The 27,190-nt window shown below is 51.4% G+C and overlaps 1 protein-coding gene across 2 annotated transcripts in view; it reads right to left on the minus strand.

Moving 5' to 3' along the window:
* Window positions 1–11,652: 11,652 nt before the first annotated feature.
* The window catches only part of CLMN (calmin), a 107,731-nt gene continuing 92,193 nt past the window's right edge, over window positions 11,653–27,190 (minus strand). Inside the window, exons 8-14 of one of the 2 annotated variants that reach the window (XM_080807505.1) lie at window positions 26,699–26,781; window positions 21,263–22,948; window positions 17,436–17,632; window positions 14,510–14,570; window positions 13,825–13,895; window positions 13,330–13,426; window positions 11,653–11,875 (exon numbers count right to left, since the gene is read on the minus strand). In XM_080807505.1, the coding sequence (XP_080663631.1) occupies window positions 11,711–11,875; window positions 13,330–13,426; window positions 13,825–13,895; window positions 14,510–14,570; window positions 17,436–17,632; window positions 21,263–22,948; window positions 26,699–26,781 (2,360 nt within the window). In that variant the 3' untranslated portion in view covers window positions 11,653–11,710. Of the gene's footprint in view, window positions 11,880–13,329; window positions 13,427–13,824; window positions 13,896–14,509; window positions 14,571–17,435; window positions 17,633–21,262; window positions 22,949–26,698; window positions 26,782–27,190 lie in introns of both variants that reach the window. The other variant, XM_080807504.1, reaches the window with a different exon arrangement.

Raw genomic sequence — 27,190 nt, forward strand, 5'->3', positions numbered from 1 at the left:
GCGAGAGTGCTGTGAGCAGGGGCAGAGGAGGCGCTGAGCCAACCCTGGATTGATGGCCTCTCTTCTACAAGAGACAACATTAAATCTTTGGTCGTGTTTAATCCCTTGCTGTCATGGGCTTTCTGTCAAAGGCAACTGAAATCAATCCTCAATGTTACAGCTATTCATGGGAAGGAAAATGTCTTCACGTTTGACCTTTTCGCGGCACAGGTGTGCCATCCAACATTAGGTAGAACATCAAGTCGGAACAAGATGGCGCAGCTGGTTGTAGGCTTTGGCAAGCCAAGCGCGGGATCTATCTTCCTGGCATGAGCCCCCGGTTCTTATTGTGGTCAGATAGTTGGATGTGTTTTCACCCTGCATTTTCTCCTTGCCTCTGATCCAGTAGGGAGCAGGCCTCGTATGAGGTCAAGGAGATCAGAGATTAAACCATGTTCGGAAGAGGAAAAATGCAAAGACAGCAAGGGGGGAGGGAGGCCAGAATGCCCATGTGGGGAGCAGGGAGCACAAAGTGGAGGATCCTTGGGATGTCAGTGGGAATGGCTGGTTGGGGTGCCGGGGACCTGGTGTCCAAACCCCACTGGAGATGCCCCAGCCTCAAGGCAGGGCAGCAGCAGAGCTTCAAAGGGGCTGTGCCCGGGGTTGACTGATGATGGGTCACCCAGGGCGTTCCCCGCACTGTGCGCTGAGGATCCTTGGGCAAGGAGAGAGAAGGGGTACGTCCAACAGGCATCCCAACTTAACAAAATTCAGACTCCAAACCTGCCCCTTCCAAATCCCCCCACCTCGGCGCATAGCACATCCCCTGTTCTAGCCACTCAGGCCAAACCTTGGAGTCTTTCTTGACCGTCTTCTTCTCTCCCCAGCCACACTCAATCTATTAGCAACTCCAGAGGGTTTGCTTCCAGAAATACACCCCAGTTCAGGTGCTGCTCACCACGGTGGTCCGTAGCTGTGTCCTCTCTTCCCGAGCTGGCTCTGCGCCCTGCCCTTGACCCCCACGGCCTACTCTCATGGCTGCCGCCCAGCCTGCTTAAGTCCCATGTGCTCCAACCCTCCAGGGGGCCCCAGCTCCCTCAGAGGAAAAGCCGAAGTCCTTACGACATCCTGCAAGGCCCTGCCTGACCTGATGCAGTGAGCCCCGACCTCTCCTCCAACCCCCAGCTCACTGCTTTGGCCCCTTAAGAACACTGGCCGTGGGCCCGGCTCAGTGCCTCTTCACCACTGCGCCCTCTGCCTGGAAAGCTCTTCCCCAGACATTTGGGGGACTTTTCCCTGCATCTCCTTTGGGCCTTTATTCAAATGTCCGTCCCTCGAAGAGGCCTCCTTGACTGTTCATACTATCCCCTCCCCACCTGCTCTCAACCCGATCCCCCTTCCTTGACTTTTCTTCGAGCCCTCATGGATACGTATGTGACGTGCTGTGTATTCTACTTATTTTGTTCAGGTCTCTCTCCCTCCACTGAGACTGGAAACTGAAGGAGCACCTGCCTGGCTCAGTCGGTTAGGCCGACTCTTGAGCTGGGTTCGGGTCATGATCTCAGGGTCCTGGGATCGAGCCCTGCATTGGATTCTGTGCTTAGTGCTTCGGGATGCTCCCTCTCTCCCTCTGCCCTGCCCCTGCTCGCTCTAAAATAAATAAATCTTACCCCCTAAAACCAACCAACAAACAAAAATGTTCATTTACCGCTGGATTTTCAGCAACCAGAATAGTGCCTGAGACCCAGCGGATGTGCGATAAATATGGTACACGGCCTTTAATTTTGCTTTCCGTCTTTCCCTTGCCTCCCTCTTGCTGCCCTGGGCTGTCCTCACCCCGAGACGGTGCACTGGCACATTAAGGTTCACTCGGCCTCTGTTTTCTGGGGAGCCCAGGGTACCGGTGTCCCTTGCTGTGGGTCCAAGGGCTGGTAAGAGACAGCTTCAAGTTCAGGCAGTGTTAAGGACAGAGCCATGTAGCTATTACTGGGTTGCCTAGTAATACTGAGGTGTCTTCTAGGAGCTTCGCGTGCCAAGGCTCACACTCCCTACAACCTCTACAGCTCGAAAGCCAACTGGCTTCACGCTTACTGGGACCAGTCTTGGTGGGTGGGACGCGGGAAAGACGGTGCGATTTCTGACTGGCAAAGACACCGACATGCAGGGAAATAAAACTTATCAAGGACATGGACAGTTGGCGAAATTTATACTTAAAAATTTTCTTAAGAATACATGGGATTTTCCAAGACCATTCATCATAGCACCGAGCCTACCATTCCTTAATAGAAAACGGTCAAATAGCAAATACTCCAGTTAATTTCCCACAGGTATAAATTATGCAAATAGTCATTTATATCTTCATTTACAATAATCAATAAATAAGAGAGCACATTCATACAATTTTTTTTTTTTTACAAAGATCCCTTTTTACAAAGCTACGGCTATATATATACTCAGTAGACAAAATAATCCTTGTTCTACAAAATAACATTTCACTTTTTTCCCCCACAGTTCTCTTGGCGCTCTTGATACAAATGTTCAGACGTTGTCCCTGAAGCTCTGGCCGGATGTTAAAAGAAACAGTAGCAGTGAATCTGTTAAACATATTTATAGACCTTGAAACAAACTCCCATCACCATTCACCTAAGAAACCACTGCCTGGCTGTCATCTGTCCAGACGACACAAGGGAGGGAACCACCATTTCTCCTATTTGTCTTTGGCTGCAAGGCAGGTGATGCAGGCACTGTCTTATGGTGCGAGTTCAAGCACAAAAGGCAGGCCTCCTCCTTCTCACAACACCCCACCCCGCAGGTGCGATGCTCATTCTGGGACATTCCCCACAAACGTGCCAGCCTCAGCGGAAGGGATCCAGTGTTCCCACACAAACGGCCCGACACAAGTGGGATTTCTGTACCTGGGGATTTTGAGTCTGCTAGGGGAAGGGGGAAAAGATGGGAAGGGTAGGAAAGTCCTGTTTATAGTTCTTTGTTCCTACTGCCGAACTTGGGCATTTGGGACAGATTTCTCTGACAAAGTGCCCCCGACACGGACTTAATTTGAGGAGACCGGTTTCGTTCCGGGAGCCCAAGGAAGCAGATCTCCTCCATTCTACTCCAAAGTTCACCCCCACACCTCCGACAGACTACGCTTTGTTTTACCAAACCCTTTCTGAAGGCACCTTTATCAGATACGAAAGCCGGAAGGAATGTTCTGACAGCTTTGGATTTCACTTAGAAATACAGACATGTGTTGACTTTAAGCAAATAGGTCACTCACTGAGATTAAAAAAAAAAAATCTACCTTGTTAATCGTTGGATTTTTAAACATAGGAAGGACTTTTTAAACGATTTTCCAACTTCTGACCCAGAGAGGTCAATGAATTATTCAAGAGGTCACAGCAGGTGAGCCAAAGCCCCCATGTAGGTTCCTGATGCTCAGGCCAGTGTTGTCCTACTCTGGAACAATGTCAACTCTCTAGGTTACAGAAATGCCCAGAGTTTCCTTTAAAGAAGTGGTTCGAGCCTCAGGGGACACTTAGAATACAGGCCTTTGTGCCTCCCCTGCCTCCTGGCACAGTCTCTCGGAGGATAGGATACGCTCTTACTGACTCCAGGTGGGACTAAAAGAAGTGGGAGCTACCACAAATGCAATAAATCCATCAAAAGATGCTTTTTTTTTTTTTTGCAATAGTGCAAAATTCCCAACTTGTGAACTTAAAGGATACAGAAGTATTCCTGGCCCACAGACCAACCAATCACGGCTTCACCCGAGTAATCCAAATCCTCCCTTCCTATTTTCATTGTGTTCTGCCCAGCCCAGTGATGTGTCTTTGTGTCTTGAAGGAGGGAGCCTCATTTCCTGCTCTGAAAAAGCACGTGCTGGAGGGCACCTGGGTGGCTCAGTGGGTCGAGCGTCTGACTCTTGGTTCCCGCTCTGGTTGCGAGACGAAGCCCCACATCAGGCTCCAGGCTGTGAGACCCTTGCTTGAGCCACTCACACTTGCTCTAAGAAATAAATAAATCTTAAAATAAGAAAAAAAAAGCATGTGTTGGGGGTGGAGAGGTGATTAGCTGGGGCGGGATGGCTAGCTAAGTGGTGGCTGGTTTTTGAGGTCAGACGCCGAGATTTTGCTGCTAGAGGTTCTTTGGAGGCAGTGATTTCGGTTGCAAATTTGCAAGCATAGACGAAAACATGAATCTGGGTCATCTTCAGGCATTTTTATGCAAGCAGGAAGGAGACACCTGAGTGGTTTCGGTACGGGGTTGGGAGTGGTGTGCGGAATTTTGGGAGGGGGGAGAAGGATGCGTGGTGGGGAACGGCAACCTGACGAACCAAAGTCACCACCTTCCCAGCTCTGGGACTCTCCACCCACAGATGCCAACGTGGCCAAAGTCATCAAGAATCAGAACCTCCACAGGGTGTAACTTTAGCTTCGAAGCAGTGAAGTCCAGGGTGAAAATCAGCATTTGAAATCAGCACAGAGGGGCCCACGGGGGTCTCAGTTGTTAACGGTCTGCCTTCAGTTCAGGTCATGATCTGAAGGTCCTGGGATCGAGCCCCGCATCGGGCTCCCAGCTCAGAGCAGAGTCTGCTTCTCCCTCTCCCACTCCCCCTGCTCGTGTTCCTCCTCTGTGTTTCTCTGTCAAATAAATAAATCTTAATAAAATTGAAATCAGCAAGGAGCCCAATGTGGGGCCTGAACTCACGGCCCTGGGATCAAGACCCGAGCTGAGACCAAGAGCTGGAGGCTCCACTGCCCGAGTCCCCCAGGTGCCCCACAAATTCCTCTTCAAAGGTTTGGTTAGATTTGAGACGGAGCAGCTAGTGCAGATGGTGGGCTGGAGAGGCTGGAGGAAAGGAAGCATCTGCAAAGCTCGGAGAGGAGTGGAATTCAGAGCAGGGGATGCGGACACTTGACAGCTTCGGGGCAAGCTTGCAAGCAAGCATTCATTCCGTGAGGATGTATGTAGGGTCCGCTCTGGGCAGAAGACACTGGGAGAGCTTCGTGATCATCCGGATACCAGATGAGAGCAGGGACTCAGACCTAGATCGGGCTGATTCCCAAACCTGTGCTTTCTGGGTCCCAGGACACCTCCCGGAGGAGGAGGAGGAGGAGGAGGAGGAGGAGGAGGAGGAGGAGGAGGAGGAGGAGGAGGAGGAGGAGGAAAGGAGTCATGATGTGAGGAAAATGGTTTCAGTTACGCAGACCCCTGTGGGATGGAAGCTAGACTTGGTTTCTGGGTGTCAGGAATTTGAAAGTTCCCAGTGGGATCGGGCCCCGGATGGTTGAGTAGTGCTGTATTCAAGAACAATGTGGTCAAACAGCATAAAGTATTGATTGTATCTTCCCCGTACACGAGGATGTTCCCTGGCTTGTGCATGTGGCAGCCCTGGGCCGGTGAGAACTTCCTGGCCAATGTGTTTTCATCAAGGTTCTCGGAGCAAAATGTAAACACAAGAAAGTCAGTCTCTCCGGTTCTGCGGGGTCTGTGGATCGTAGGATGGGGGGGGGGGGTGCCCAGGAATTCGCATGGGCCTCCACCGGCTCTCGAAGCAGGAGCTCCGAGTCTCTAAGCCTTTGCCCAATGACTCGGCCAAGCTCACCCCAAGCCCACGAAGGAGAGATGACAAGGCCTGACGGTCAGTGGGGAGCTCGGAAAAATCAGAGCCTGGAGGGCTGAGTGCTCACATGGAGCTTAAACCCACTGAGTCTACACCCGATGGAAATGGAATCTCTGGGGCCCAGCTCACCCCAAGCCGGTGCTTCTCAAGCACCAGGCTCGCTCCCCTGAACTGTCCTCCCTCAAGGAAATGCCTGATGAGCCAGACTCGAGAGATCTGTGCACTCAGCGTCTGGCAAAGAAGCTACGTCTCCTTTCGGGGCTCCCTCCCTCGGCTGACTGTGAAGGCGCACTCTTCAGCAGTTTTCAGCAAATAAGCACGATATCACCCCTACCAGCTCTCAGCCGTCGGTGGCTCGCCCCTTCTCCTGGTCCTCGTCCTTGGAGGCGCCCCGCTCACTGGCTCAAGGGCAGACGGATAACCTGCTATTCAGCGGGGTTCCCACGGCAGCTGCAGGCCCAGGATGTTAAACCTCCCCTTAAAGGCAGTTTCAGCTGTGATGATGCAACGTCGGGGAAAGAGAAAGAACACAGCTGGACCCGGAGAGCTTTACGGGCTCGTTTCCTCGCAAGAGCATTGCCGAGAAAGTTCTGAGAAGCCACGCTGGCCGGAAACTCCGACACACACCATTCTGGGGGCTTCAGGATGTAGAGCTGAGTACAGGTGGGGGAGGCGGCAGAGACCCGTGACAAAGGTCTCTAAGCAGAAAGAGAGAGAGGCCACACGTCAAAACTCCAGCGGGCCAAGATTCAAGAAAAACTGAGCTTGCGTGTCCTGTCGTGGGACTGAACTCTGGTGACGTCACCACGGGAAGAGAAGCGCTCTTACCCAGGAAGCTTTGACGCATTGATACTCAGTAAAAACCTTCTTTACTTGTTTACTCGCATTTGTGTTTGAGGGATGAGCTTCTTGATGTTCTGAGTCCTCAGCAAGGAGGAACAGGGTAGCTTCAGGAACTGGAGGGTGAAGTTTTGGAGAAAACGTCGTTGGTAATCAAGATGACCCCACTGGGGTCACTCAGTAGCAGGGTGACGAGTCACGTCCCCTGCCTGACCTTCAGCGTTCTCATCGCTCAGATGGAGTGAAAGACCCTTAAGAGATCCCTAAGGTTATCGAATATTCTATGATTTACAGAGACTGACCAAAGAGGCGGCCTCTAAATGCTTCTGCTTTCTGAAACGCTCCCCCCTTCCAAGGAGCAGGCATGCGCTGTGTCGGGGGAGACGACTGGTGGGAGTTTGCTGCACCCCAGAAAGGGAGCGGCTGCCCTGGGCAGTGCAGGTCCCAAGTCCTGGCGGGAACCCGTCTCCCTATGGAGGCCAGCTCGGAGCAGGACAGGAAGCGACGCTCAGGTTCCCCATAGCTGACCAGCGGACAGAGAAGCCCCGTTTGCCGGCAAACGTGAGCACGGGCTACGTGTTTCCTGCGTGAAGCCCGGGTGGTGAGGGCAACCTGGAAACTGTCCGACACCTCAGACTAGAGCTTGTGGGGAGGTGGGAGATCCGAGTGTCTGGGGGCAAGGCGTGAACACAGGGGAAATGAAGGGTCACTTCTTACTTGGGGCCTTCGAGCTGAGCTTCCGCAAAAGCCTTTCAACCCTCCCGGCAGCCGGCACGGAACCAAGCAAAGGCACCTGGCCACGGCTCAGCCAGATGGCCATTGCCACGGCCCCAGCTAGACTCGGGGCAGGTTCACAGACAGGTGAACAGAGCGGTGAGCCACCCAGTCAAGCGGTGAGCGTTCTGTGGGATCTGTGGTTCGGGATGGCGTGCTGAACACATGGGCTCCTCCCATCCCTCGTGAAGCCCATGAAAATAAGAGCAAAGAAAGGAAGACAATGGGGTAATAGGGGATGACAGCAGGCGAGAGATGCCAACCCACGTGTAGCGGGGCAGAGGACCCGACTGCCCCACACCGGCAGAGGCACGCCATCGAGAAGCCACAGCTGCGGTTCTACCCCACGTGGGAGTCAGAGGGGCTCTATTTCGGGGGGACTCCAGGCACAGCACGGCAGGAGCAATTCAGCGAGTCTCAGTACTGATCGTCATGAACTTGCCTGCTCGGGTCAGGACACGAGCACTCACATGTGTGCTAGGAGCTCTGGGTACAGCTCTACAGTCTGTGCACTGAACAAAGGCACTTGGCTAAGGGAACAGTTGGGAGTAAAAATCGAGTTCTTGCTCTGCTACTCAAGTCTTGCCCTAGCTCAGGTCTACATCTCGCTGGAGAAAGGGGCAAGAGAGGCCACCTGCCAGTCAAGCCAAGTGCCTATGGCTGGCTTCTGCCCTGGGGGGGCATCTTTCTCTAAGTCAGCCACCGAGAGGGAAGGCCTTTTCTCGAAATTACATGAGGACTCTGCACAGACCAGTAGCAGCTCTATGGATGTCCCGCTTTCCCAGGCAGGAGAGAAGTGAAAATATCTTGAAAGAAACACAATGAGTTCTAGAGAAAAGACCCGCAACTGACATGTGGGGTCCTCCCATGGGGGGTCCAGGTGCCAACCCCACGACTCTGGAGAAAAGCCCACCGGTTGATACACAGAGCTTCCAATCTGTTTTCCGATGGGTCACCCTTCTATATGAACAGATCCAGAGAACCACCAGCCTGTGATGTGAAAGACAGAACCTGAGACTGACCAAGAGACAGGGCACTTAGAGGAGACAAAGCCAGTACAGGGAGCAGAAGGAACTTCCCCAAAGCCACTCTCCTGGGCATCCACAGGGAGAGGAGCGCTCCATCCATGCAATGAGACTAGGACACAATAAAACAGGAACAAGAGAACAGCAACAGAATATTCCAGAAACCAAGCATTAAACATCCATCAGGTGCGCGAGAAGATAAAGCTGAAGACCTCTCCGTAGATCAAATCCCCAAACAAAGAGGCTGTACACAGAAAAGATACAGAATATTAAAGGACTATAGCTCAGAAGATCCAACACTCGGATAATGGGTGGTTCAGAAAGGATGGGAACCATTAGAAGATTTATGGGGCGCCTGGGTGGCTCAGTCAGTTAAGCGTCTGCCTTCAGCTCAGGTCATGATCCCAGGGTCCTGGGATCGAGCCCCACATTGGGCTCCCTGCTCAGTGGGGAGTCTGCATCTGCCTCTGTGCTCACTTGCTCTCTTTCTCTCTCAAATAAAATCTTGAAAAAAAAAATTACAAAGTTTTCCACGAAACCAAGCATGACATTCATAGCATCGAGGACGCGCCACCATCAGGACATCAGGACAGCTAGGAACACTAAGAAGCAAGGGATCTTGAATGGGGAGGTGGGGAGAAACCCAAGTCCCATCCAAGAGGCTTGGAAGTCTGGACGGTGCCAGAAGTCTCCACAACTAGGCTGGGGGGCAGTAGGAGGGAGTTACTCTCCACCAGCAATCCTATACCCAGCTACACTCGGGGACGGGCGGCATCAAGACATTTTAAGGTATGCAGTCTCAAGAAATTTACAAGATTTACTTCCCATGTCACTTTCCTCAGGAAGTTACGAGACAACGTGCCGCACTGAAAAATAAAAATAAAAAATAAAATAAAATAACCCCCCAAAACAAAGATTATCAAACCAAGGGGAAACATTTTGGCAAGAAAGGGCATGCTACGCAGTACACTAATTGACTCAGGAGTGAACTGTCGTTATGTGCATACACTGAAGAGACATGTATGAAATAATGTGATGTAAGCACATCAGGGACACAAAGTGGGGGACAGGGAAGGGCGAGACCCACCCCATGTACCATAATAGAAGTTGCAGGTGTTTCTCATTTAAAACAGGAAAATAAGCATAAGCATGTTATGTAGCAATGCAAAGGTAAATAACAAGCAATAGCTAAAAGCTTTCAAAGTGTTGCTTCTAGGGAACCAGACTTAGGGGACTGCTAGTATTCATGAAAAGCCATATGGTACTTGTTTCTTCATAAACTATGAATATGTATTACTTGGATAAGAATTTAAAGTCAGTTCTTAAAAAAAAAAACACCCAAAGCCATGGGGTGGTCTGTCCTGCAGGCTTCTCTAGACACCTTTTATACCCAACTTCCTCTCCCATGGAAGCCTAGACCCAAATGAGAATTTTTTTTGCCTTCAAAGAAGAAATTTGATTACAACCAACCGGAACCAAACGATTTTTAGGCAACGGGCCACTGGGTGGTTCTACACAGTATTACACGTTGTAACGGGTGGGAGAAGCAGCCTGCAGAGATTTTTTGGAACAAGGTCTAGCCCCGTAAAATGGAATGATTCATGTTTGGGTCGGCTTCTCCCTGGCTCTTCCAGCATCTAGTTAAGACAAGGACCGCGTGGTGTCCGGGGTTATGAAATATCACATGCGTCATCTGTACTATCCATATCTCTGAGCTTTCAATGATGCCAAGGGAGCTCACTAATTAGCCCGTTCTCCGTGGGACGCTTGGCCTTCAAGATGGAACCGCTCCAAGCTCTTGACAGCTTTCGGCATGGAAGGCTCAGATTTGTTCTAAGAACCAAGGAGGCGAGAAGGCAGGCTAGAACCAGAATGGGATTTTGGCTGTCATTGATCAAAATATGCTACGTAAATTCTTTTGGCCATGCTGGAATTCTGTAAACTTGAGACCCACTGCCTGAAATAAGCAAGCTTCTCGCCTTGCTTGGAGAGAGCGCTGATTTCGGGAGGAGGAACAATTACCAGCGTGGCAGCCGACTGGCTGTCCCAGCGGTCAAGGGCACTCCAGAGGTCACAGGGGCCAGGGGCGAAGGCGGATGCAGCTTCTTCACTGGGAAAATATGAGCGCAAAGCAAAGGTTGTATCTGGCCCCAGTTTTTGGTTTTGTTTAAATGAGGACATTTTTATCTAATCATTTAATTTTTTTTTTTTTTAAGGACACTCATGGATGGACCCAAGACAGGGGCCGGCTCTGGACCAGCCATCAGGTGGCACGGGTGCCCTTGCAAGTCTGTTCCTGGTCGGCTGTGTGACCCTGGTCAACCTGCTCTGCCTCTCTGGTTCAGCAGACAAGAGGCTGTTTGAGGGCCCCTCCTGACCTACTGGTTTGTACCTCCTTGACCTACTGGTATGTGATTTTTAGAAGTACGGCTCAGAGAGGAAAAGCCATGGGAGGAGGAAGCAATACGAGAGCCTCAGGCCTGCAACTTCGTGGGAAACAGGGGTGGGAGGGTGGTGCAGGGCAGAAGGAAGATGGGAGCGTAGGTGGAGGTCTCCCCACAAACTGCTCCAGTCTACTTTTCCGGGTATCTTCCAGTATGTCTTCTCAAGAATCCCATTATGACCAACCACGAAGGCTGCCTATGCTGACGCCCCAGCTCCAACATCAGCCGAACTTGTCCTGAGCGCAGCCATTCCTGCACTCCTCCTCCTAGATTCTCCCCTGGCTAAGACGTCATTCGAAAGGAGGGTTCCATGGGTGGAAAACATTTGAAAATCACAGCTTTAACCTCAATCCAATCAACGCCAAATTGAACATCCACCCTCTCCTCCCCTGCTCCCTCCAAAAACATTAGGGTGACAGAGAGTGCACCCTAGCTCCCTACACAACCCCCACTTTCCTCCTTGGGTTTGCTGTTCCGGAAGACAGCAGCTTTGTGCTGCTCGGATATAACCAACAGCCAGGCCACAACAGGTGCACGGACACCCAGCACCTTCACTCAAACCCCGCTCTGGGAGGAACACGGGGCAGTTTTCTTCCCCATGGAGGTCCTGCGTGGGGCGTCCTCCCAGCTCGTTCCCATCAGGACGTCCTCCGAGAGGCAGGTCACTCGAGTCCATCTGGACCTTAAACACCTGCCTGGGGGATGAGCTACGACCCCAGCTTATGCCTAAGTAGGAGCAAGGGCGCTTCCTACCTGACGAAGCAGACACGTAGGATCACACTCCACCTGACGCTCTAGTCTGACACACACCTGCAAGTCGAGGACGCAGCCAGGGAGAAAAGCATGCTCAGCACTGAACAGGACAGAAAGGAAACCGTGGAGAAGCAGGGAGAGGGGGGCTATTTCCCTGCAGCCCTCTACTGTCTGCACAGGTGCCCCCCTCCAGCCCTGAATAATAGCGAAGGAGGAAGAGCTCCCGCCCCCTGCTCAGGGGCCTGTGGATTTTTATTATGCAGACACGCGCATCAGAGTCTGTTGACGTCCAGCTGTGGGAACAGCAGCAGGCAGTAAACCAGGAGCCAGAGGAAGAGAATAAAATACATCATATCCGGCTGCTGGACAAACTGTGTCAGAGAGTCGCTCTGGGGGCTCTGGCTCTCCAGCGACGTGGCTTCGCCAGAGTTGTTGGCCTTCCTGCAGGAGGGAAGACACGGGCAAGGCAGTTACACTCGGGTCTCGGGTCGCGGAGGACTCCCCCGCCCTGCCTCCCCGGCCTGTAACCTCACTGCCCAACGGGAGAGCCCAGGGCTTCCCAGCCAGCCGGTCAAGAGGCCCCGCGGGACAGGTGCCGACCCAAGAGGAGGGCCGGGGTCCCGGGAGAGCGCTGCGTTTTCGCGCAGGCTCAGTTCATCCGCACAACCCTAGGAGGGCTGGGCCGTCAGCCCCATTCTGCAGATGGGCCTAGCGAGACTCACGGGGGGCCGTGGCTGGCTTGCTCAAGGCCACACAGTGACTAAACCTCCCCACCCCCCTCATCCAGGACACCTTCCTTTATGCCACGGTGTCCTTAACGCAGGGCTGGACACTGACGGCACTCTGCCATCTGTCACTAACAGAGGGGACGTCATAAGTCATCTAAAGGAATAGAGTGCCCTGATTACAGATCATTTAAAAACAGCCACCGGAGACACAGGCACACCCCGCCCCCCACCACCCGGCTTTTGTTTTTGGCTTTGGAACAGAACCTTGAAGATAACGACTAGACTTGACTTTGGTCCGACTAGTCTTTCTTCTTTTGTGTTACAGAGGGTGTCCAAGGGACGTTTCACTTTGGCTTGGTGGATAAAACCTACGAGGGTGAGGTGGTGACCAACCACAGCTCCCAGTTCCTTGGCTGGGGGCATCATCTGACTGGAAAGGGGTTGGGGGCTTCTGCTTAGACCCGCATTTACGGAAACCTCGAGTGTGAACTTCTTAGGGTCTTCTGGGGTGGGCAATGGAGATTACACGGAGGGAAAACCACCTCATCCCTGATCCGTGTCCTGATGCAGGGGCGAGGCCAACAGGGGGTTAAACGATGGCCTTTTGGTCTAGGGACTCATTCACGGATGACAACGGACAGAATTTTTCTTTCTTAAAACTTAAAAAAAAATTTAAACTATTTATTACAAAGGTAATAAATGCTCCAAAACATTTGGAAAGCATGACTGCATTTCTTAACCTTCTAGTTTAAATTGTCAACGTCTCTATCTCCTGAAAGTGAAAAGCACTACTTTCCTAAGGAGTCTGTCGTGCCCGCTGGACAACGTGAATTAATAGTTCCGTTTTACGGCAGAGGAGGGAAACAGGTCTTGCCTCTGGCCAGAGAGATGGGTTTCTAAGGGTCACACTCACGGGTGTTGGGTGATATTTAGAGAGGCTTTTCCACTCCAATAATCTAAGTCCTTCCAAGCCAACCGAAATCCGTGGCAAATATTTAAAAAAAAAAAATCAAGACAATTAAGTGATTCGGTAAGTTTAACAGGGATAGGGGGATCTCCGGATTGCCCGAGTTTGGGGATTTCTCTGGGCTTCTGTGTTCTACACGGGCTGCGATTCAGCAAGACCTGACTAGGCCCTCTAGTTCTCGAACAGCAAGAAATACTTTCATAGACATCCTGGCATGTTTGTACTCCCTCTTCATGTCTGCTCTGATGCCATAAAACTGTAAAATCAGCTCAGTGAGCTTCTGAGTATTGTACCTGCAGTGGCGACACAGAACGAACACGGGGTCAGGGGCGACTGGGTGGAGACCACACCCAGCATCACATCTCTCCTGCCCCGCTCTACCCATCCCCTGCTGCATGGTATAAATGCAGCTATAGGCTCATGACCCTGATCCGGCTTAAAACGGAAGCATTATCTGTACCCTGCTCCGCCCCCCGGTGTCCATCAATTTCCCCTCTCCCTCCTGCTTATATCTAGTTTCCATTCATCTGCTCTGCACCAGGTATCTCCTTGTATGAGCTCAGGCGATGACTATGGCCATCAACCAAGGAGAGGTGGAGAAGAGCTACCCCACAAGGTAGACTGCATCATGGAAAAAGAAAAAATATATACATCTATAGACCCCACAAAACTTGCGAGGAAAGCCACTGACCTGGTTAACGTTCGGTTTCTTCTGTCATCCAGATCTGCTGCGTTCCTCAACTGAACATAGCTAAAATGATCCTACAGTGAAATTTATAAACAAAACCCCCGCAACCCAATTAGTAAAGATGAAATCTCTGAAACAGAAAATAAAATGATTTTAAACATACAAAGCCGAGCATGCTGCGTTTTTCTCAACACTGCAAACATTCAGTTCCCAAATCAAGTTGCTAACTGATGTTCTACAGCATTCTACCCTCTCCCCCAACCCCCGCCTAGTGAACCAGAGAGGGACAACCACCCGCCACCCGAGTCGGGGTGCGGACCATGGTGCTCCGGGTCCCAGCACAGCCCGTGCTAAAGGCCGCTGATGTAAAGCGTTGCACGGATACCTCCGAGGGTGGGCTTTCTGGGCGTGTGTGGCCAGGGTAGGACTGGGGGGTCTTGGGTGCACAAAGAGGCCTTTGGGCTTTACCATCATTTTTTACCGCTTTATTTAGTCACATCCCCTACTGCCCACATTAGACATCCCACTGGACTACGCTTAACCACAAGGTTTGAACTTGCTTCTCCTCTATCCAAAAGTCTATCTGTTGCACATCAGTGATTTCAAAGCTCTGGGCTGAGGAGGAGGAGGAAGGATGGAAATGAATGATTAGCAGGGGTCGTGCAGAAGAAGAAATTCACATACTAACCGATTCCAAAGACCTGTTAGTATGTCGTCGAATGTAAATGCTGGAGTCACTGTGACTAGTCCTGAAAAACAAACACACGTTTTGAACTGGTTGCCACCAAGGGCTCTTCGTGGCTCAGCTGTCAGGTCACCCCCATCCCGAGTCCTCCACCTGCGGATCTAAGGCAAGCTAGGATTTCGGACCCAGCAGTGGAAATCTTATCCAGTATGCCCCGTTGGGTTGGGGTGTGCTTACAAATAATGGGATGGGTATTAGAGACACACTGTGGCCTCATCTACAAGAAAAAAAAAAAGAAAAGCAAAAATAACAGTGAGAAAGAATTTTAAATAGAAAGCAGACCACATATTTTTCAAAGTCCCACGGTTTCAGGGAAGGAAGGGAGGTCCTTCTCCAAATATCCCAAAATCTGGGAACTGCTGGAGGTTCTCTGCTAATATCAGATCCGGGCTGAGACTGGCTATCCGGACTCCCTTTCTAGTGCTCCTTTCTGGGCAGAGCGCTGCTGTCTGACTGTCCAGCTCTGGAGTGTGCCACCTCTTTTCCTTCCATGCCCGAGGAGGCTCATTTTCTGACCGTACCTTTGAGGCTGATGTACGTCTGATCATCTACTAGAGCCAGTTCACACGGGGGCTGAGGCAAAAGATACCCAGCCAAGCAGCCTGGGCTCCTGATTACCTGGCCATCTTAGCCACACAGTGTAGGTCTCTGATCAGTTTTCCTCATCTGTAAAATGGGTCATCATTCCTTCCCCAACTACTTCATGGAGCTGCAGTGCTGGTGGTGAGAACAGTATACTCCGGGTCCCAAGGGCCCGGTCTTGCTGCTCAACAGGACAACTAGGGGTTGGGTGTCAGAGAGAGTCACCTCAGTTTCCTTAAGGCAAACCTCCCACGTGGCATCTGGGGCTCCAAGAAAAAGGCATCTGACCCAAGAGTTTATTCCCTGGGAATTCATACCTGGCAGCCTTGGTATTCCTGCCCGTTGCCATCCCAAAGCTTCACCAACCTCGTCCCCTGCCTTGGGCATGTTTCCAGCTAATAGGTATTGAGTACCTACTATGTGCCAGGCGCTGGGTGTGACCTCAGTCCTCGCCCTCAATGCAAAGCCTGTGCTAGTTTCCCCAGTAGGTATCACAGCACAGGAATGAAATAAAAATGTATCACAAAGGAAAAAGAGCCTCAGGTGTGAGGGACCCAGCACTGTCCCACCTCACGGGAGTGCCCGGAGATGCAGGGAAGCCCCACCTGCTCATAGTATTTTGTAGTGAAAAAGCTCATCTTTTTCCGGAAAGGCCCCTGTCCTTCTCCCGCCCTCTCTTTTTCCACCTGCTTTCTTTTAGGTGGTTTTTGTGTTCTAGGACCATCCACAGGAGACTGATCCAGGCTTCCCTCCTGAACCTCATTCTTTCCCCAGACATTATCAAGAGCCTACTGTGTGCCATGCGCTGGGCTTGGTGCTGAGCCCACCCACCACAGCCTGAGAGAGCAATCTGACTCATTTGTCATCTACCCGAAGAAGAGTTCTTATTAAAGGCCGGCGGCGAGCTAGGCATGGCCCTAAGTGCCAGGACTGCTGCACACCCTCCCAGCCTCCGGGGAGCTGCCTCCCCGTCTCAGGGGACAGCAGACGATAAACAGAGCCTTACACAAATGACCGGAGAAATGACTGTTTTGAGAAATGCTGCGAAGAAAGAGAGTAGAATTGTGAGAACAGACGAAGGGGGATTAAAAAGAGCCCAGAGCAATCCAAGGCGGCTACCTGGAGGAAGTGGGAGTGGAGCTGAAACCCAGGGAAGCAAGTCAGGGAATGCACAGGGGACAGAGGGGGGTCCTCAAAGGCAAAGGAGCTTGGGGGGGCATTCAAGGATCTCAACGAAGGCCAAAGGGCTTAGCAGGCTAGGGAGGAAGGCAGAGGTGACCCAGAGCGGACAGGGATGAGCCTGGACAGACAGGTCCTCCAGAGGTCCCACGGGCTCTGGGACAACGGGCCTTTCTGCCTAGACCAATGGGAAGCACCAGGGGGCACCGAGTCAAGGTACAGTCAGAAAAACAGGCTGTGTCTGGCGGGGAAGGTGTCTGGGGCTCAGTCCCCTGCAAGATAGCTTTAGGCCAGGCACTGACTTTTTTGAGCTAATTTTCTCAGTCGTCAAAGGGGGCAGTGGCCCCCGCTGCATTGAAGGGGGCAGGGAGATGATGTGGTGCACGGGAGGGGCTCCAGGGATCCTCATTCATTGCCTCCAAGGAGCGCACCTCTGCCCATCTGCTGAACGGCTGGTAAGAGCTGACCGGCTGGTAAGTACTGACCGCAGCTAGAATGCCAGGAAATACTGACAGCTTTGCCCGGGGTGGGCTGGGAAGGCTCGGGAGGGGTGATGCCACCTGCCCCATGCAGATCTGTGTGCAGATCCTTTGGATATTTGCTGGGAAAAGCCAACTGGGTGACACACAGTCCCCCCTACCTGCCTTGGGCGCTGCTGTGAGAATCAATGAAGGATCGGATGGGAAACACCTGAACGCATCAGGGCAGGTCAAACAGTGGCTATCGGGGGGCTGGGGCGGCCCCAGAGCCTCTGAGTCGGTGACGTTCCACGCCCCACACCTACTCGGCTTCTGCCGTCTTGCTCCCCACTGCCAGCTGTCCCCCAAAGGTCCTTGGAGTGGGGACAAGGCAGGCCTCAGGTCTTTCCAGCTCTCTGGGCAGGGCAGGGCAGCCCGGATGGAGAGGATGAGGGTGAATCTGTTTCTGATTCTGGCAAATGACCCATTGGTCAGAGAAGTTTTGTATGAACCTGTGTTTCCCTTGCTGTCCGGTCCCACCCCTCTGCGTCCCCGCACTCTGAGTCCTCAAATCAGAAACCAAGAACGGAATGAGTTCAGGGAGCAACTCTTGAGCTCGGTCTCTAGGGAAGAAGATAGTAACAAGATACCTGGAGAGGACTTTGTGGTCGCCAGTGTCTTCTTCTAGGTCATCTGAGGATCGGACGCTGCCGGGTGCTATAAATATGGAACTTTCTACGTGGTCCACGTGCTTCCTTTTCTCCTTTTTTTTACTGCTGATGGATTCTCCCATTACCTTTTCTTCTAAAGAGTTTGCTAAATTTCCCGGGTTTCCGAATTCCTGGGACTTAAGGACGAGACAACCGAACACAAGTCAGCGTTTCATGCTGGGAGGCCCTGTGCGTGAAGGCACCCCCCACCCCCAGCAGTGCCGCACTCCACCCGAAGTCCAGGAAGCCAGGGCGTCCCCTCCCTCCTGGGGAGTCCTTCCAGCATGGCCTGTCGTGGAAGACAAGCCCACCTGCACTCGGGCTCCCTGGGCAGAGGGCAAAGGCCACACTTTGTAAAAACAGCATGAGTTTCAGAGTCACTCAGACCCGCTTTCACACCCTGGCTGAGGGAGTTAGCTTACCCAACCGCATTTCTCTTGCCCTCAGTCTCCTTGTCTGTCTGATGGGTATAATCATTACCAGTCTTTTCTCACGACACCACTGTGTTTCCCAGGAGGGCTGCCCTGTACAGTGGGCCACGTGGGGCCCTTCACACAACCATCACCCGCTTAAACAGAGGAGCGGATCCGGGAAGCCAGGTGGGCCACCAGGTGCAAAGGGGGCCCCTGAGCTGGGAGAGGTGCCCACACACACAAACCCATAGCTCGTGGGATGACAGCTTCACTGTGCCTTTGGTGGCTCACAGGGCAACATATCTAGCATCTTTTCGACGAGGAAGATTCTTTGATTGCTGTCCACAGTGGGCAAATCTGGAGCCCATCAGCAACGTTCCAGAGGGAAGTCAAGAAGATGAGACGCAGCGGTGCCTGGGTGGCTCAGTCGGTTAAGCGTCTGCTTTCGGCTCAGGTCATGATCTCAGGGTCCTGGGATCGAGCCCCGCATCGGGCTCTCTGCTCAGTGGGGATCCTGCTTTTTCCTCTCCCTCTGCCTGCCGCTGCCCCTGCTTGTGCTCTCTCTCTCTATTCAATTAATAAATAAAATCTTAAAAAAAAAAAAAAAAAAAGGAAGCCAAGCAGCATGGGGATCGCCGGAGTCCCTGGTGTTATACGTAAACCCTGCATCTCGGAACACTGCATCAAAAACTAATGATGTATTGTACCATGACAGACATAACACAATAAAAAAAAAAAGAGTCCCTTCAGGGGCTGGAAGAACCCGCTCAACAGGTATGGGAAGCTGAGGATTAGCGCTCCAGGAGAACAAAGGTCCTTGCAGGAACTAAAAAGCGCTCCTAGCCATTTGGAAATGCCAGTTCCTTCTCTGGGATCCAGGGGCCAACGCTACCTTTTCTGAAAGGTGAAATGAGAAGAGGACATTTTTTTTTTTTTAAAGACTGGAAGAGGGGCGCCTGGGTGGCTCAGTGGGTTAAGCCTCTGCCTTCAGCTCAGGTCATGATCCCAGGGTCCTGGGATCGAGCCCCGCCCGCATCGGGCTCTCTGCTCGGCGGGGAGCCTGCTTCCTCCTCTCTCTCTGTCTGCCTCTCTGCCTAGTTGTGATCTCTGTCTGTCAAATAAATAAATAAAATCTTTAAAAAAATTAATAAAGACTAGAAGAAACTTTCCATGTTCTAGTCTTCTTGGAAGACTTTTCTTTTCTTTCTTTCTTTCTTTTTTTTTAAAGGCGGCCCAGCTATCCGAGAAATGCTCCTGTGTCATCTTGTCGGCCAGGAGGCGAGATTCCCAGGCTTCACCTGTCCTTCTGGGCCCCCTCAAGCCAGCCCCCCTCTCCCCTCACGGGACTACCAGGGCCCCATGTGGGAGCCAATGACCAGGTGTGCCAGGGGGGAGCAGTGGGTGCCCGCTCACGGGACGGGCGAGCGCCACGGGAGGCAGGTCAGAGCCCAGAGACGGAAATGGTGGCCCACGGGGACCCAGGAATGGAAGCTCACCCCAAGGGCTCGTGCTGAACTCAGTGTAGGGTAGAGTTAAATCTACGTCTCCCAATTCCATTCCCAGCCCAGGACTCGTCCAGCTACACCCCAGATCACCTGTCCACGGGCTGGGCACATGCACCTGCACCACCTGCTCCTGGCAAAGGACTTCTCTCTTTGTAAAGCAGAAGGCAATAAAGGACAGGTCTGCATGGCCACATGGACATTCGGTCTGCCCCGGGGGAGGAAGGGAGCTGCTAAGAAGCCACTTTAAATAGTACAGATGGGCAGAGATGCAACTTCGTCTTTCTTTCTGCCACCCACTCAGTCCCCTTTCTTCTGTCCTAAAAGATCTTCTGTCCCTTAATAGTCCCGAGAATTGCTGTAGTTGTTGTCATGGCCCCCGAACCGAACCGGGGGATCCCAGGATCTGGTCTCCCAGGAAGAGCCTGCTCAGCTGGGCTGGCTTCCAGTAAGTCAGCAGACGGCAGGTGGCGGGGGGGGGGGGTGGTGGGGGCCGGGGCCCGGGCTCCTCACCCTGGAGGCAGAAGGGGCAGGTGGCAGGTGGGTCTGGGCACCTGCAGAACTCCCCCACTCTCTTCTCCCTCCAAACACAGACACAGCACTGGTCCTGCCGGTTTGCTTCTAGGTCTGTCACCGTCGGAGAATTCTGCTCCATCCAGCACGTTCTCTGGGACTGGCGAACCCAGAAGACCAAGCCACCCCTTCTGGTCTATCTAAATCCTACAGGTCTTTTGTGGGGCTAGTGGGAGCGTCCCTTTCTCTGGAAGGCCTCCAGGTGCAAGGATGTCTCGTTCCCCCGAGCGCCTTTCAGCCCCTCCCTCAGCCTTGACTCTCCCCTGCTGCAAGCCAGAGTGTCATCTTTAATCTTCGCGTTTGACTTGACCCTACGTGTCGCCTTACGCACCCCCAAGCCATCATGCAATCCAGCCACCTTTGTTTCCTGCACCTCAAGCCCTGCCAGGCTACTCTCCAGAGTCTGAAAATTCATATACAAATGCTCACTCTTCTGCTGGGACAGAAAATCACAACCTACCACACCAGGCTAGCAGAAGAGTCGAGAGCGTGACATGTCGCTGGCTATAGAGGGGAAAGCAACTGTTCTGCCTGGGGAGAAGCTGGGAAGGCTCCTAGGAGGAGGTGTCACGGACACTGGGCTTTGAAGTGGGCATCAGTGTTTGCCAAGCGAAGCTGAGGGAGGCAGAGCAGAGTGTGGAGTGCCTGGGAGCCTGGGGGAAGGCTGGCTTGGCTGGAAGGGAGGGTAGGGAGAGGACCGAGAGGAACAGCAGCTCAGGGCACCCTGTACCCTTTCATCACCCATGCTGGTGGCCCCTCAAGCTGCTGGACCAGGCGAATGGGGATACCAAGTGGCGGCTGAGTGTGCGCCCCGCTGCTAGAACTTTGAAGTGCGTGTCCCCCGCTTGTAAGCAGATAATGTACCAACAGGCAATTTTCAAAACTCAAGGCCAGAGTCAAGTGTGAGCTCCCTGGGTTTTCTCAGGCTGCTGCAGGAGGCGGGGCTCGGGTTCCCTGAGCGTGCACTAGATGTAGCTATGAGTAGCATCGACAGTGATCACTACCACTACTCTTTGCCCTCAAACATGACCTCATTCCATCCCCTCGGCCCCCTTGTGTGGAGGACCAGGGCTATGGGGAGGCCAGGGAGGCACCCGACGTACAAGTCTCAGGAGTGCCGAAGGGTGCCAGCCCCGTCTTTGCCCGAGCCCGAGCGAGTGCCTCCTTAAATTCTGGCCTGGGCTGCCCGCGAGGGAATCTTCTCCTTCTCTATTTTGCGGAGGGAGAAGAGCAGAGTCCTCAGGTAGGGCCCAGGGTTCCCGAACCCACAATCAAGTACCTGCTGGTTCTCCACATGGGAGCTGTCTTCGGCCTCCCCTTGCTGGTGGTCATCTGGTGGGGACAGGTCGGCAGGTTCTGAGGCCATTCTGGCATTTTCCACCCCCACGAAGGGACATGGCACCACGGGGACACTGGCCTCGGGGACATCCTCGCCCAGCCCTGAGAAGCTGCAGCTGCTCTGAGACGCCTCGGCCTCCTCGGCCTCCTCGGCCTCCTCAGCCTCCTCGGCCTCGTCCCTGGCCCCCACATCACACAGGCAGCCCTCCGGCTCCTCGAGATCCAGGTCTCCATTTTTCAAGTCCTCTGCGCCCTCTGCATAAGCCTCCAGAACCGCAGCCAGGGGCACCTCATAGTGCGGGTAGTAGAACAGCTCGTGGGGGATGACGGAGACCTTGGACAGCGGCGGGGACGGCTTGAAGTCCAGGCCCTCCTCGCTGCGACCGCGCAGGGTCTCCAGGCTGACGCTGCTGCTCGGCGGCTCAGAGGGCGCCTCCCCTTCCGGCCCCTGCAGCCCCGCGACCTCCCCTTCGTCCTCGTCTAGATGGCGGCACGTGGACTTCTGCTTGGGCTTCTCGTACACCTCCGGCTTCTTATCAGCAGGCGCCTCTCCCGGGGCCAGAGCATGGCCTTGGTCTTCTTGCCTGGGGTCCTTATGAGGTTCAAGCTTACTGGGCCTATCCGGGGACTCATCAGAACCTTTCCTCTGGTGCGCAGACTTACTTCTCCTCTTCCCCAGTTTCTCAGCCTGATTCTCCAAAACCTCATCCTCTGCTGGTTTTTTCTCATGAGGCCAAGGAACCTCCTTGAAAGCCTGGCTGGTTGAGGCAAAATCTATGAGGTCGTTGTTAAATGTAGAGGCTTTTAAAGGAACGTCTTCATAATAGTCTTCGTTACCCATAGCTTCTACAGTCAGCAGCTTGACCTTGATCTCCAAGGAATCAGCCATAACAGTGTTGTCCCCGAAGGGTGAAAGCGGACAACTCTCCTCCCCGGGGCTGGCCACACCCTCTGGCTCCCCGTTCCAGGAGGGAGAACTCTGGGCAGTCTGCGAATCATTGACCTTACTGCCCACTGAAGAGATGTCACCTGGGGACTCATCAGAGGCTGCTTCCGAACCTTTTGGAACCTCCTGTTTCGGCTTTTCCTCAGCAGTCTCAACTGCCAGGATGTACCCATCCTGCTTTGGCAACGAGTCCTTTGTCCCTCTCAGGCTCCCTTCGAAGCGAAGGTCTTGACTGTAGAAAGGGTCCTTACTGCAGGAAGCGTCCTTGTAGGTGTCAGCCTCAAAGTGCACAGTTTTCCTGATGGGCAAAGAGTTGGACCTCCGGCTATCCTTTCTGGATGATAAAATGGAAGATTCTGGAGGTGGGTCATTGGTGCTGCTGGCCTTACCTGGGACCCCTTGGAGGGCCTGATCAACGATTTGGGGTGTGAACTCGGGGGAGCTGTCTGACAGTGCATGGCCGGACACGCCACTGAGGAAAAATTCTTTCTCGCTCTCGGGCTTGTCGCAGACAAAGACTTTGGAGGGTGGTGGTTGGCTGGCTTCATGGTTAATGGTGTAGGCTCGCTCCCCGTTTTCAGTCAGAAGGAGCACTGTGCTCTCCTGTTCAGAGGGAGTTTCTTTGATGCGGACAAAGGTGGATTCGATAGGGGCTTCTTTATCTGAATCCATGAAATCTTCCTGAGAAGAAACAGGGCAACACAAAAATCAGGAGCGCTGAAGTACAATGAATATTCCCCTTTCATCAAACAAAGACCGACATGGAAAAAGCCACTTAAGAACTAATGCAAAGTGTTCTAATGGAGAGATGCCGATGGTTGCTCTTGCTGAAATGTGAAAACACCAGGTAAGTTCAAAATATTTTTTAAAAAATATTTTAAAAAAATATTTTTAAATATTTTAATATTTTAAAAAAATATTTTTAAAAAAATATTTTTAAAAGCTATGGGTGCAAAGAAATCTCAAAGAACTGAACTCTAGAGAAGGACCAGCCCTTCCTAAGTGAGTCTCAGCTACTTTACACGGGCGGGCCGTTGCCTAGTCTGAGTATGGCTAAGAGGGCGAACCTTTCCAGGCTAAGGAAAGATTAGCTGAATCTTTCTTGATTGCATGGGCCAGTGTGAGAGATCAAATATGGAAGGGCCCCAAACGCAAACCCAATTGTCTTCAAAGACTATTTCTTCCAAACAGGGGCCTTTGCTAAGAAGCAGCTGAGAGCAGGGCTGGACAGCAGACACCCATCTTGGTGGTACTGGCTCCCGGTGTACTGGTGGAGAGAATCGAATGACCTCATCCTAAAATCATTGGAAACCAGGCGGCTGACATTAAATGAAACTGCAGTGGAGCCGTTACTGACTTCTGAGAAGGTCAAAACAATCAGCTACTCAACTGGCTCCTTGTTTGGGAAAAGGCTACATTTCTCTGGGGTAAAAATGTTGGCTATCTCAGTCTCTACTGCTCTTTCTTATACCAGGTCTGGCATAAAATATAACATTTTAAGACACAGAGAAGCAGGAAAAGGAGATCCACAGTCAAGAGAAATGACAATCATTAGAAGTAGACTCCAATATGATCCAGGGTTAGAACTAGCAAATTAAAAGACTCCAAAAGTAAGCAAGACTACAGGAAATACAGAGGTAGTTCTCCGGGCTGAAGGGAAAGGACCACAGATGGAAGCCTGGATCTGAAGAAGCGACTACAAAGCACCCGATGGTAAATATATGGTCAACATAAAAGACTATTTAGAAACTTTTCTTAAAAAGTCTCCTATTTAAAGCAGCAATAATAACAAAGCACTGGGGGTTAAAACACATATAGAAGTAAAGTAAATGACAATAATAGCCCAAAGGAACAGAGAAGCGAATGGAATTACATTGTTACATACATAAAAATGCATACAATATGCATTTTACTCAAAGCAATATAACAATTCAAGGCAGACTAAAGTAGGTTCAAGATGAGTATTATAAACCCTAGAGAAGCTACTGCAAAGATAAAACAAGGAGACGTGGTCAAAAAGCCAACAGAGGAGATAAAATGGAAACAAAGAAAATCAAATAATAATAATAATAATAAAGTTAGGAAGGAAAGACCAAGGAGCACAGAGCAGACAGGACCAATGAGAAACAATAATGGTAGATTAAATCTATGTCAATAGTTGAGAAACGCACTAATAAAATGACTCACTAATTCTTGTGAGAATGGATAAAAAAGAAGACCTAACTGTATACTGTTTTTACAAGGACCTGCTTTAACCATAAGCACACATACACTGGAAAGAAAAAAGATGGAAAAAAAAAAGGTAGATCATGTAAACACTAATCATAAGAAAGCCGGTATGGTTATATTCGTATCAGACAAAGTATACTTTGAAACAAAGACCAAAACAGCAGAAAAAGCCAACGATCAAGGCATCGGAAACAAACAACAATCCTAAATGTTTGTGCATTTATAGCACAGTTTCAACATCAGAAAGCGAAAACTAACAGAACTAAGAGAAACCTATCCACGACCATTAAAAGTTGGAGATTTTTAACATTTTCCCCTCACGATAGTTGATGGGGGGAATCGGTAAGTGTACACAATACTAGGAGAACAGAGTAACCAACTCTATCTAATTGGTATTCAAAAAATGTCCATTTTTTCACTTCTTTCCAAGTGCATGCGATCCATTTACTCAAAGAAACCATATGCTGGGCCACAAAGCTAGACACGGTGTCTGACACATGGCTGAACTGGGCTTACCCAAGGTTTAGTAAGATGTATTACATTCAGCTGAATGGTTAAGGGACCACTGAGTGAGTGTCTAGATTGGCTGGGACTTCCCACCTGTATTCCCTTGAGGATGTATATGGTCAGTTCTGCAGTGATGTGCTGTGTTCTATGTACCAGGACCACTCTCTCCAGGTAACTTATCTCATTCAATCTCTTTCCTCCCAGCCCCAGTCCCCGACCACAGCCCTGGGGAGGTCCAAGTGTCAGATTTGCTGAATCCTGGCTATGACCTTGACTCACACAGTTACCATAAGATTCAGTTGATTTCAGATTCTGCCTACAGCTTAAGAGCTCAGGGTTCATAAAGGCTCTGGTGCCTAGCGTCTCAGAATTTAGTCATGGGCAGAGAAAACTGAATTACAAAACAGTTACAATCACCACCCTTTGCTGAGCATCAACTGTCTGGCAGGCAGAAGACTGGGTACTTTACATCATCAATTTATTCTTCACGCAACTCTGCCATGTGGGTAATATTTTCATTTCACTGATGACACGTATCAGAGACGTTAAGTAAGCAGCTCAAGGTCACACAGCTTTAAGTGGCAGAACTGCCATTCCAGCTCAGGGAATTCCTGCTTTTAGGCATGTTGGGGAGTGATCTGTGGTGCAGGGACAGAGGGGAAACACAGACACACAGAAAGGGAATGGAATGAGAGCCGCAGGAGGACCCCATCTGGCTCTTTGGAGGTGCACGAAATGGGGCCTCAGTTTCAGCCACATGTTGTAAGGGATCTAAGAGCCTGAACTGAGGAGTCACAGACACCTGGGGTCTCTCAGTAGCTGTGATCCTGGGGTGGTCTTTGAGCTTCTCTGACCATCTGTATCCTCATCTGTAACATGCAGAGCCACGTCGGGCGGGAGGGGCAGCCAGCCCGGAGACACACAGGGCGCCGACCTGACCAGCCTCCAGCTCCAAGTGCGGCTGTGCTCCCCGTCAGCATCAGCTCCTCATGCTTACTTTGCTTCTGTCTAGTACTTAACCATCACCTGAACCTCTAGAATGTGTTTGCTCACTTGTTAACTGCTTTGTCTATTAGAATAAAGCTGTACTAGGTCAGGGACCTCATCCATCCAGCTTACTGCTGAGTCCCCCTGAGCGTGTCTGGTAAATTACCAGTGAATTCAATAGAGATTTACTGTTACATTGTTGCCATCACTATTATCGTCTCAAGGTTGGGCGTGGGGTGGGTGCACATTCAGTAGAGCTTGACAACTTCTGAAAGGTCTGATTTTGTTCCAAATACAATCTGGGATTCTGAAAATAAGAGGGTGTGCTTCTGAATGGTCGGTCATTGACTTTTTTTGCACACTCTGATAAAATCTAATAAACCGCTAAAATGTTCCATCAGACACCTAGAGGATCAGGTCACCAATCCATGTGACGAGAGAGCACCTTTGACAATCTCAGTGAAGTCTGGTATGGGAAGACGTCTACAAGAGGTATGGCTGGCCAATTTGCCATCCTGCTTTTAAACATAAACCTTATCTATGATTCTGAAATCAAAATGTGCCAAGGCAACGCTCAAGGACTTGAGATCCAATTTTGACTATCCCTGCTTATTGCACAGAGCAACGTGGCCCGAACCCCAGCTTTGTGTGATGCCGGCAGATGCGAATGTATGCTTTCTGTATTAAAGGTAAGGGAAACAAACATACGGCCTCCAGCTCCGGGAAATGTTCCAGAAACTGTGCCACGTAAGTCACAATAGACTGCTCGTCTGGCGTGTCAACCATGATGTCTGTCGAGAGAGACACAGGAGTTAGAAGGACGGCAAATCAAGTGATGTTTAAACACGATCAAGGGATGCTTCATGGTGAAGAGTCCCCCAGAACTTTGAGTTTTTTTTCTCTTTGTTTTGTATTTGAGGAAATTTAGACCCGGAGGGGATGAATCACTTGACTATAGTCTCGCATCTGGCTGATGGAGAGGGGGGCTGGGATGCCGAAGAATCCAGAATTCCTCATTCTCAAGGCTGTCCGTTATTTCCTGCTGAATTCCCACCGCCTCCCGCTCCCCCCACCCCGGGAGCAGCCTGCTCACTGCCGGCCCCATCAGGGTGTCTGCTGAGTCAGGACCCTTCCTCTCTGCTGGAGGGAGTCCCAAATCAGCCCCAGCCACACGGAAAGCCAAGCATCTTAGAAAGGTGT

Source organism: Martes martes (assembly GCF_963455335.1).
Source record: "Martes martes genome assembly, chromosome: 7".
In the NCBI taxonomy this organism is placed as follows: domain Eukaryota; kingdom Metazoa; phylum Chordata; class Mammalia; order Carnivora; family Mustelidae; genus Martes; species Martes martes.